This window comes from Galeopterus variegatus, unplaced genomic scaffold, assembly GCF_000696425.1.
Source record: "Galeopterus variegatus unplaced genomic scaffold, G_variegatus-3.0.2 Scaffold5022, whole genome shotgun sequence".
Taxonomy (NCBI): Eukaryota; Metazoa; Chordata; class Mammalia; order Dermoptera; family Cynocephalidae; genus Galeopterus; species Galeopterus variegatus.
Genome location: NW_007731133.1, coordinates 150,483 through 162,117, shown reverse-complemented (window position 1 = coordinate 162,117; position 11,635 = coordinate 150,483). Strand labels below are relative to the sequence as shown.

The 11,635-nt window shown below is 50.3% G+C and overlaps 1 protein-coding gene across 1 annotated transcript in view; it reads right to left on the bottom strand.

The window, feature by feature from the left end:
• Window positions 1–2,620: 2,620 nt before the first annotated feature.
• LOC103604177 (vasoactive intestinal polypeptide receptor 2-like) overlaps window positions 2,621–11,635 on the bottom strand; it is a 63,109-nt gene continuing 54,094 nt past the window's right edge. Inside the window, exons 4-5 of the mRNA XM_008588760.1 lie at window positions 4,941–5,038; window positions 2,621–2,846 (exon numbers count right to left, since the gene is read on the bottom strand). Of these exons, the coding sequence (XP_008586982.1) occupies window positions 2,621–2,846; window positions 4,941–5,038 (324 nt within the window). The remainder of the gene's footprint in view (window positions 2,847–4,940; window positions 5,039–11,635) is intronic.

The window sequence follows — 11,635 nt, the reverse complement described above, 5'->3', positions numbered from 1 at the left end:
ATTTTAGAAATGAAAGGTAGGTTTAACACTAGAAAATCTATCCATTCAATTTTTCACATTAAAAGAGCAAATGATAATAGCCATAAGCATCTCTATATACATAAAAATCATGGTAAAATACAACGCTCATTCATGACTAAAAACTATTAGAAAACTGGGAATTGAAAGGAACTTAATCTGGCAAAGGGTATCTTCAAAATAGCTGTATCAAACATCAAGCTTGTGGTGAGGTATTGAAAGCTTCACCCTAAATTCATAAATAAGAAAAGGCTGTCTGTTATCACCACTTGTATTCAATATTGCACTTCACAAAGAGCATGAATCGCACATAGCAGAATCCAAATAAGTTTATGGAATAATTAATGTATTTATAAATGAATTTAGTAAAGCTGCTAAAGCAAGATTAATATATTGAAATTGATTCTTTTTCTAGAAAAAATGAGAAACAAACTTTAACAAAACATTCACAATAGCATAAACAAGTACCTAGAAATGACTACCAAAATGTATGCAACTCCTACTCAGAAAAATCACAAAACAATGAGAGAAAGTACAGAAAAACAAAAGAAATGGAAGGATTTACTGTGACTGCAGGCTGGAATCAAAATTCAGAATTATAAAGACGTCCAGTCTATCCAAGCTGATCTATAGATTCAAGGCAATCCCAAGTGAAATCCTAGCAGAATTTTTAAATGGCAACTGATAAGCTGATTTTTAAAAATTCACATTAAGTGTAAATGGCCAAGCTTCCTAACAGGAAAGGAAAGAGGTGATGAACGCAGACTCCCACAAACGAAGACTTATTAAGGTAGAGTAACTGCAACAATGTAAGAACAGCACAGTGATAAACAAATGGCACAAAACCAGGAGTCGAGTCCTACAGACACACAACCCCCTCTTTATGACAAAGACGCTGCCGTGGTGCGGTGGTGGAGGAAGGCATTTTCAGTAAGTGGTCTTGGATAAACTGGGCACACACACCGAAAAAACAAAACAGTGACACTCAACCCCTACCTCACGCCATACACAAAAATAAACCACAGACGGATCATAAGAAAAGTTAAAATAACAACATTTCTGGATGATAACAAAGAATATGGCAATCTCAACACGAGTCAAGAAGCACTGACATAAAGAAACTAAAGATAAATGGATTCCACTAAAATTAAGAACTTGTGTTCATCAAAAGACTCATTGAGAGAGTGTAAAAGCAAACCACGGAGCTGGAGATAAAATCTGTAATGCCCATATTTAACAAAGTCTCTGCTGTATGACTCCCAACAATCAATTTTTGAAAAAGAGAGAGAGGGAGAGAGAGAGTGCCAAGTAGAAACATGAGAAAACACTGGAAATGGCACTTTAAAAAACCCTGAAACATATGAACTCATTATTCACCAGGAAAATGTGAATTAAAACCACAATTCTTTATTATTACAGACCCACCAGGATGGCTGAAATTTAAAACGTTGGCAGTACCAAATGGTGATAAGAATGTGGACGGACAGAAGTGTCAGGCACAGCAAGTGGGCGTGTGAACTGCTACGACACTGGAAATTCCTTGGCAGCGTTTAAAAAGACTAAATCTATGTCCAGCCGATGACCAGTGAATATAAATGTGTAATAGACACAGATATAAATGTGTATAGATGTAAACACACACATCTAAAGAAGCATGTGCCTGTGTACCACAGATAATGTGCAGGAATGCTAACAGCAGCATTATCTGTCATGCCCCAGACTGAAAGTCCCCCATGTCCATGAGCAGTTCAGTGGATACACTGCATCTTATTCTCTGACTGGAATACTATACAGCCACAAAAGAGAACACGACAACTTCCTGTAATGTGGATGAAACTCCCTGCAAAATGTTGAATGAATGAGCCCAGAGACCGGGAATTTCTTTTGTATAATTTTCAACAAGAAGCAAAAGTAATCTATGGTGATAGACACCTGAGTAATGGTCTCCTTTTGGGAAGGGGTTGTTATGGACACAGAGGGGACCTGGGAGGCTTCTGGTGCTACGGTGTCCTGTGTCGCGATCAGGTCGTGTTGTTTCACGTTGTAAACATGCCTCAAGCTGTACATTGAAGATTGTTCCACTTTACTGAATGTGTACTTCATTAATAAACGTTTGTTGTAATGTATGCAACACCTCCACAGACCCTCGGTAAGGGGAGAAGAGTCGACATCATTTAAATTTTTCTCGGTGTCCCGGGAGCAGTTCTAAAGCTGCAGTGACCACTGCGCTGTGATGTGAGCTGCTGTGGCACCCTGGCCTGGCTGGAGCATGGACGGCCACCCCACCTCCTCTGTGACCTGTGTTCTCAGATGCAAGTCCCATCACCCACTGCTTCTCTGTTGGCTGCCTTCATCTCTCAAATCACCTTTTCTTTCCTTCCTTATTTCCTTTTTTCTCCTTCCCTCCCTCTCTGCCCCGTGTCTTTCCCCAGAGTGGGCTTGGGGATTCCCAGCACTCATAGACGAGACTCTTTCGTTCCAGTTAGCAAGTTGTCCACGCAATTCACATTGCTAAGTTGCCCAGCTATACCCTTCACTGCTCATTGCTCATTTAAAAATTTCACTTCCAAGTACGGATCTACAAGTGGGTGATGGATTTAGCTCAAAGTGTGGCTTCCACATGGGCAAGGCTGGAATCTGCTCCTTGGTGGTGGCTGGAGCTGGACTCTGCAGGACACCAGCGCCCGGCAGGATGGGGGGTGCTGGCGGCCAGGGTGAGAGCCTCGCCAGCGCAGCACTCCTGCAGCACCAGCAGCTTCTCTGGGCCTCCGTCCTCTGCCTGGTAAAGCTCGGGCAGTGGCAGGACACCCTGGGTGAAGGTGTAAGAGCTAGATGAGACGAACACCTGTGAGATGCTGGCACAGCGTATGCGGGCAGCTACCGTTGCTCCTGAGATGCGGGGACTGCTAGCACCCTGCAATGACTCTCAGGCACAATCCGGTCCCGTATTTGTGACCAGAGTCTACACTGTGCTCTGGGACTTGGTAAGAAACAAGTTGCCCTGTTGCTCTGTGTGCAAACTAAGAAAACGTTTATGCAGTGCGTTCTCAGCTTGTGGGGCTGTTATGGAGAATAAACGTCCAACGGCTGCAGAGCTGTTTCCTGGGTATAAGCACTTGGACAATGAGTGTGTTACTCTTATAATGTGGATTCTAGAATCAGACCACTCTCCCAGCTCTCCAGGAACATGGCATCTGGTGCCACTTGTGACAGACAGAGGTGAGAGCACAGCTGACGGCTGTGCTTTTTCTAGCAAACATCACACATTCAGCCAACAGCAGAATGACATTCTATGCGGACATGTCCCTTTCTCAACTGAAAAGTGCCACCGGCAGGGGACTAATGATGTCCATGTGTAGGAGGCTGTGTTCGACATCCACAAAATCATTTTCAATTCTCTCAGAAGATCAATGTCCATATGCGTGACAATCCCCAGATGCTGCAAGGCTGGCTAATCACACACCTCAGGCTGCACAGAGATGCAGGAAATGGACGTGTTGAGAATGTGGATTGTTCAATACAGGAAAAGCTGAAATTTTTCTAATTTAATTACCTTTGTCAGCCTACCTGCCTAAATTTTCCTTTCTTCTTTCTCTTTGACAGTTTGAAATTTTAAAACACAAAGTAAAACACAGAGGGTAATAGAACAAATATTAATATTATGCCACATTTTTCTTAGGAACTCGAATATGACAGGTGTTCCCCCACTTTTCAAAGTGCAGATCTGGTTAAAGAGACGGCCGTGCTCTCTCTGAGGGTCACCAGCCTCAGCTGCGATGCCTGGAAATGGCACGCAGGGCTCCAGCGCGGCTGCGCTCCCGGCTCATCCACTTTACCTCCACGTCCGGGTCTCCTACTGGGCTGTCGTCAGGTTCTGGAATATTCCACTGGTTATACCACTGATTTTATCTGACATACGGGGCAGCATTTGAACCATAATTTAGCAGAGAGAAATAGATATGTGGCGATATCTGTTAAAATAACCTGGACACCACCCATTTTACTCAGTGCTAATGATGCGCAGGACACATATTCAATCCTCCTACACTTACTACCTTTTCCTAGAGTGAAACTTCTGTTGGGACCAAAGCCTCTACCCGCTAACCACGACCAATCACCTGTGAAATGCGGTCATTAGCTACCAAGGAGACCCACTGAAGATTCAGGTGGGCAGGGGACATCTATCCTCCTTACCAGGGAAAAATGGGCCCTCATCACATGCCACGTGCTCTGTAAGCCCTTAACATCTACCAACACATCGAGCCCTCTCAACCACCCTTTGAGGTAGGCTCCCTTAGTATCCGTGTCTTACGATGCACAGAGAGGTTAAGTGATTAATCCAAGGCCACTCAGCTACTGAGAGACTGACCCAGGATTTGAAACCAGGCAGTATGCCTCACTTCCTGCTATTAATACATGGTAGCATCTCTCAGTAGAGCACTGACAGCCAGCACTTAGGAGCTCCTGGAGGGCGAGGGCAAGATCGCGCTGCTTGTTGTCTCCAGGCATTTGCATAATGGCGGAGCGTTTAATAAATGATAGCTGAATTGCATTTTTGCCCAAGGTCAGTACCATCTCTTCACATAAGAAATGCAGAGTATTTAAACAAAATCCTAAGAGACGGCAAGCGGAGCGTTTAATAAATGATAGCTGAATTGCATTTTTGCCCAAGGTCAGTACCATCTCTTCCCATAAGAAATGCAGAGTATTTAAACAAAATCCTAAGAGAAGGCAGCAAAATCCTAAGAGACGGCAAGCATCCTGTTTCATGCTAGGTTCTCCAGGGGAGTTTTATTGGCTTAGCACACAGGGAGGGCACCCTACTGGCAGGACCTGATCTGTCCCCTCTGAGGTGCCCAGAAGGGCTAAATGGAACCTTTGCTTCTCATAGTCTTTGCAGAATCGCGCATTTCACTCCTCACCTGAAGAGGCAAAGAATTATGCTTCCGGTTGCAAGGGACATCAGAGAGACGCTGTAGCCCAGGGTGTAAATGGCCTTCACCAGAACATAAAATGTGATCTGCAAAGAAAGAAAAATGTGTCTGAGCTGAGGGTGGCCAGCATCGGACAACAGGAGCACTCTGGAGATCCCAGCCTCGTTCCCCTCCTGGAAGGCGGCAGGCGGCTTCCTCTCACACTTTCACTGAACACCACCTTCCTCTTGTAGCTCATTATGAGTGACTTTGGGTCACTCCTGCACAGCAGCTCTGTCTGGAGGAAAGATGACCCACCAGCACCAAGGAAAAGCAAAGGGGCGGAGGAGCTGCTGACCCACGTTCAGAGGGGCGCCGTCACGGTCGCCGGGCCAGCTGTCAGGAGGCACTCGGCCTCCCGGTGACACTTGGCCTCCAGGTGACACTTTCCGACAAGCTCCAGCAGAAACACATGTCTGAGAACATTAGGAACCATGTGGCTTTACAGACACAATGCCGAGGCCCCCAGATGAGAGAACCTGCTAAAAAAAAGAGCCAGCAGCTGAGCTGCAGCACCCGCGATTTCTACTTCCTTAACGTTTCTCTGTTTAGCAGGCGTCATGCTTCCTAGTTTTAGTGTGTGCTAAACACAGCCATGACATCATCAGGCAGAGGAGGGATCAGTGGTGATCATCACAACAGAACAGCTGGGAGCTCTATGACAGCAGGGAATCCTACACGAGAAGAATCCGGTCCTCACCTCCCCTGACCCCCACCTCACCTCCCCTAACAACCTCTCCCCTCCCTAACCTTGAAGGGCGTGTGAGTGTCACGTGTTGGCTGAAGCTTTGTCCTGGAGGGGGTGTGGGCCAGAAACGTCTACTGGGAGTTCTCAGCACATGCTGGGTTTATGGCCACATGCCTTGGTACCTGCTGTGAATCTTAGTGACAAAGACCAGTGTCTGTGACGTGGCGTTGGTGTAAAAGCAGCAAGAGAAACTGCATGGGCAGTGACATCCCAGGGGAGCAAGTGTGGATGGAGCCTGGACAGCAGACAGGAAGGACACACCCCGGGAGGGCTGCAGGCAGCCCCTGTGTGCGGGTTGCACGGGTCCTGTACCCCACACTCTGGTGTCCACATCTTACAGGGGGTATGTCAGTCTTACGACCTGAGCCCCCCGCCGAACTGCCCCTCACCCTGGCAGCCCTCCAGTTCTTGGGCAGTGAGTCCACTCCAGGCACTGAGTCCTCAAGGGTGGGGTCAAGGGTAAGGACTGAACACAGGAAAACTGGTGGAGCTAGCGGCTCCCACATCAGCAGAGTGCAGGCTTGTTGTGAGTGGGGACTCGGGCATGACCAGCGCTGGCACCACGGCAGAGGCAGCAAGCTGTACCCGCCTGCACGGTGCAATCCAGGGGGATGTGCATGCTGCACGGAGACCGGGCAGGTCCACGTCCACTCCTCAGAAGTGGGTACAGGATCCCCGCAGGCCAGGCCTCCACCCTGGAGCATGCACAGTTCTCCCTGGGCCTCGCCCGGGCCCGTGGTGCTGCTGGGGCACTGTCCTTCCTGCCCACCTGGTCCCTGCAGTAGCACCTCCCAGAGGGTCGCACTTACTGAGTAATGGAAGAAGACACACAGGGAGTGCGGAGCCGTGAGGTCTGAACTCCTCTGGAACAACAGAGCCCTTTCCCAAAACAAAATCATCAGACCCAGTGTCTGTTAGAGACGAAAACACAAGTCACCCAGTTGCACCAGCCACATCTCATGTGCTCAAAGCCANGGGAATCCTACACGAGAAGAATCCGGTCCTCACCTCCCCTGACCCCCACCTCACCTCCCCTGACCCCCACCTCACCTCCCCTAACAACCTCTCCCCTCCCTAACCTTGAAGGGCATGTGAGTGTCACGTGTTGGCTGAGGCTTTGTCCTGGAGGGGGTGTGGGCCAGAAACATCTACTGGGAGTTCTCAGCACATGCTGGGTTTATGGCCACATGCCTTGGTATCTGCTGTGAATCTTAGTGACAAAGACCAGTGTCTGTGACGTGGCGTTGGTGTAAAAGCAGCACGAGAAACTGCATGGGCAGTGACATCCCAGGGGAGCAAGTGTGGATGGAGCCTGGACAGCAGACAGGAAGGACACACCCCGGGAGGGCTGCAGGCAGCCCCTGTGTGTGGGTTGCACGGGTCTTGTACCCCACACTCTGGTGTCCACATCTTACAGGGGGTGTGTCAGTCTTACGACCTAAGCCCCCCGCCGAACTGCCCCTCACCCTGGCAGCCGTCCAGTTCTTGGGCAGTGAGTCCACCCCAGGCACTGAGTCCTCAAGGATGGGGTCAAGGGTAAGGACTGAACACAGGAAAACTGGTGGAGCTAGCGGCTCCTGCATCAGCAGAGTGCAGGCTTGTTGTGAGTGGGGACTCGGGCATGACCAGCGCTGGCACCACGGCAGAGGCAGCAAGCTGTACCTGCCTGCACGGTGCAATCCAGGGGGATGTGCATGCTGCACGGAGACCGGGCAGGTCCACGTCCACTCCTCTGAGGTGGGTACAGGATCCCCGCAGGCCAGGCCTCCACCCTGGAGCACGCACAGTTCTCCCTGGGCCTCGCCCGGGCCCGTGGTGCTGCTGGGGCACTGTCCTTCCTGCCCACCTGGTTCCTGCAGTAGCACCTCCCAGAGGGTCGCACTTACTGAGTAATGGAAGAAGACACACAGGGAGTGCGGAGCCGTGAGGTCTGAACTCCTCTGGAACAACAGAGCCCTTTCCCAAAACAAAATCATCAGACCCAGTGTCGCAGTAGCACCTCCCAGAGGGTCGCACTTACTGAGTAATGGAAGAAGACACACAGGGAGTGCAGAGCCGTGAGGTCTGAACTCCTCTGGAACAACAGAGCCCTTTCCCAAAACAAAATCATCAGACCCAGTGTGTGTTAGAGACGAAAACACAAGTCACCCAGTTGCACCAGCCACATCTCATGTGCTCAAAGCCACAGGTGGCCAGTGGCCACCGCACTGGACAAAGCAGTGAGAGCATTTCCAGCGCCACACTGGAGACCATGTCACGACCACCCATCCATCTAACCACCCTCAGGTTGACGACTGACACTCACACACGCGTATTCTCACACTTTAACTCCACTTGGAGGAAGACCAAGCAGACACTTTGATCTGCTCAAAGGTTGTCAGCTTTGTTTTGTTGTGGAGGATTTATTCCCAACATCGGACCTCTGGCTACGAGGTGCGTGGAGCGAGCTGCACAGAAATACAGTGACACGGGCGGGGGGGGGGCTGGCCCTCCTATGCCCTGCCCAGAGCTGACCTCCCACTGATGGACAAGATCACAGCCCCTGATGGGCTGACGCCCTCCTGGCGCCCGGGACCTACACTCACCGTCTCAGCGTGTTCACATTTTCTCTCAACAAGAAAACACTCGGCTTGGTGTGGATGTTTTAAATCTCAAGAACGTACAATAGCTCTGATCATTTCAGGATTTTGAAAAGACCATGACTTCGCACGAGAAAGAGAAACGGTGACAGCAGGAAGGGGACGTTTGGTAAGAAAGGGTGAGATCTGACAGCTGCGACTGCAGGGAAAGTCTCCGTCACAGCAGAAGTAACTCCAGCACCGATTCTGGAACGGTTCTTCCTGTAGATCCAAGATCCACTGAAGCCACGGAGAAGGACAAAAGACAGCTCCCCAAGTTAATGCTGTCACTTGCAACTGCCAAGACAAAGCAGACACTTCGCCAGGGCCCCGAGCACCGGTTTGTGGCCACGCGTGGGAAGGGCAGGTTCTCGGCGGCCAGCCCCTCTCGCAGGGGCTCTCCCCGCACAGGCCCGGGTCGAGCTCCTCAGCGTGAACCTCGGGAGCTGGCCTGCGGGTCCCCCAAAGTGAACAGTAACATATCAAAAATCAAAAAGCAGGGAAATAAACAGTGTGAAAGTATTGGGTGCATCCCAGCACTTGATACTTAGATACAAGCACTACTGTCCCTGTCCCCACAGCCATGTGACCGATGCTCAGGAGTTTGAAGCAGCTCGTCCCAACTGCCAAGAGTCACAGCCACGGAGGCGGAGTGGAGCCCAGTCCCTCAGTTCCTGTCCTGTAACCTGGGCCCTTTAACACAGTCACTCTTTTCACATGTGTTTTTCTTTTAAGGGGACGAGGACTAATTACAACCCATCGGAGAAATCCTGAGTGTTCAGCATCAATAGCAAAGCCGTCTGACCCCAACCCCATGTTCTCCCCCAGACCCCCTGTTCACAGAAATGACCAGTTTCTACATAGAAGCAGATGCCATTTCGATACAGGAAGGCTGGGTTCCTACATAGCCAGGCTCCTGCACTCCACAGTGTGTGCCACATGGCTGGTACCTCTCTGCTCCCTGGGTTAATCCTTGCAATGACGTGGGTCTTAAATCAGCAAAGACAGCGACGGCACCCACGACAGAGCCCTGGCAGGGCTGTGGGGACCTGAGTGGGGAGAAACAGCGGAGCCTGCGTGTCCGCGGCAGGTGCAGAGCTCCCAGGCCCCGAGCCTGCAGACGTGCAGCTCTCCAGCTTAGCTCCACGAAGGGAGCCGAGCGCGGCCGAGGTTCTGAGCGCCGCGGCCGCTAACACAGGCTTTTGTCCGTGCTCCGTTTCCTTTCTGAATGAGGCATGAGACACAGGACTAAGGTGGCACGGGCAGCTTCCTGTCATTTCATCTGTGCTGAGAGTTTGGGTTAAACAGTCAGAAAATGAAAAACTTCAAACCTTTCAAAAGCACAGAAAACAATGTAATGAAAACACACACCAGAAACAGAGCTGCGGTGGGATAAAGACCTCGGGGCGCCCCAGCGCCTGCTCCCTCGGCCCCGGAAGCCAGGCCCTGAGGCTGGTGTCATGGCTGTCGCAGGCTCACGGCACACGGCAGGGCGCCCTCCGGGTGTCACTGAGCAGTCTTGGTACTGTTTGGATCATCACGTTTTAGTGAAATAGTTTTATTCTGCACATATACTTCACATCATTTTTATCACCCACCACCAACCGTGTTTCGAGCCCTCTCCCAAAGTTTACTACTGCGTTAAATACTTAGCGTTTGCTTAGGTTTTCCCACGTTTTTGTTTTTCTTTTAAATCTTGCTCATCTTTTCTTTCTTGATCCTCATTCTTGATTCTGTTTAATTTTCCCCTGAAGCACATTCTTCAGGCATTTTGAATGAGGGTCTGCTGGTCGTGGGTCCCGCCAGTTTTTGTTATTCTGAAAACTCCTCTTTCTGCCTCATTTCTGAGCAGGGTCTGCAGTCCTCAGGGGACGGTTATCTTCTCCAGCCCCACCAGGGCGTCATAGACGCTGCGCTGTCCTTCTCGAGCAGATCCTGTCTCTTCTCTCTGAATGTCTGAGATCCTTAGCTCCTTGGCGCTTTTTCGTCACCCACAATGGTCTGGCTGTCGGTTTCTTTTCATTCACTGTATTCCAGTCCTCAGGGGACGGTTATCTTCTCCAGCCCCACCAGGGCGTCATAGACGCTGCGCTGTCTTTCTCGAGCAGGTCCTGTCTCTTCTCTCTGAATGTCTGAGATCCTTAGCTCCTTGGTGCTTTTTCGTCGCCCACAATGGTCTGGCTGTCGGTTTCTTTTCATTCACTGTATTCGGGGCTGTCAGGTTCTCCAAATCTGAGGATTGTTGCCTACAAAGATCCTGAAGCACGTGGGACTTCGAGCCCGTCTTCTCCGCTGAGGCCGCGTTTCGGGTCTGCTGGCCTCCCGTGTCCCCGGCCTGTCACCTGGTCTGCTTCTGTCCCGTTCTCCTCTGGGCTGCAGCTGGGGCAGCTCTTTGCCTCCACCCCCCCGGTCCAGGATTCTCTTCTCATCTGTATCTAATTGCCTGCTTAATGTATCTACTTGATTTTCACTTATTTACTTTTTTCCCTCCATATAAGGCCCTTTTGAGGGTATCTTGTTTCTGGTTCATATTTTCAACCCCCCCACTTCCCAAACAAACAAAAAAACCATTTTAAATGTAGTTGTTCATATTCTGTGCCTGACGATTTCATGATCGGAAGTTCTGGGTGTAACTTTACGGTCTGTCACCGGCTGCCTGTGTTTACAGTGCTTCTTCCCGGTGGGCTCCTGTCTGGAGCTGCTCCACGGCCAGGCTGTGAGGCACGGGCAGAGATGCCTCCTTCCAGAGCGGACCCGTCTGCTCTGCCAGGCGCCCACAGCAGCTACAGCTGGCATCTGCGTCTCAGCTCACCGGCTCCTGCACCACGCAGATCCTATAAACAGGGAGACACCCTGCAGGAGGGCCCACGGTGGCAGAGTCTCCGGAGAGACTTTTAACATGTCCGTCATGGGAAGCAAAGGCAGATAAGACGCTCCCTCTCGTCTCTGCGGTCAGGTCTTGGTCCAGGTGTCGCTGCATCTGCTCCATGAGGCTGCTGTGCCTGGCTCCTCACCTGTGACTCAGCCGTGGCCCAGGGAGCCGACACTCCACGCCTGTCAGTCTGGTTACCTGCTCTTCTTTTGAGATTTTCTTACTTTCTTGAAATCCCAGCCCTACATTTTAAAGGATCACTGCTATGGTTTATTTAGCATTTGGGGGTGGTTTGTAGTGGGAACTGTTCACTCCCAATCTTCTATAAGATTTGCATTTCTTGCTGAGCATGTTTGTTATCACTGGTTAATTTATTCTGTTTAACACATTTATAGAGCCCTTAGTT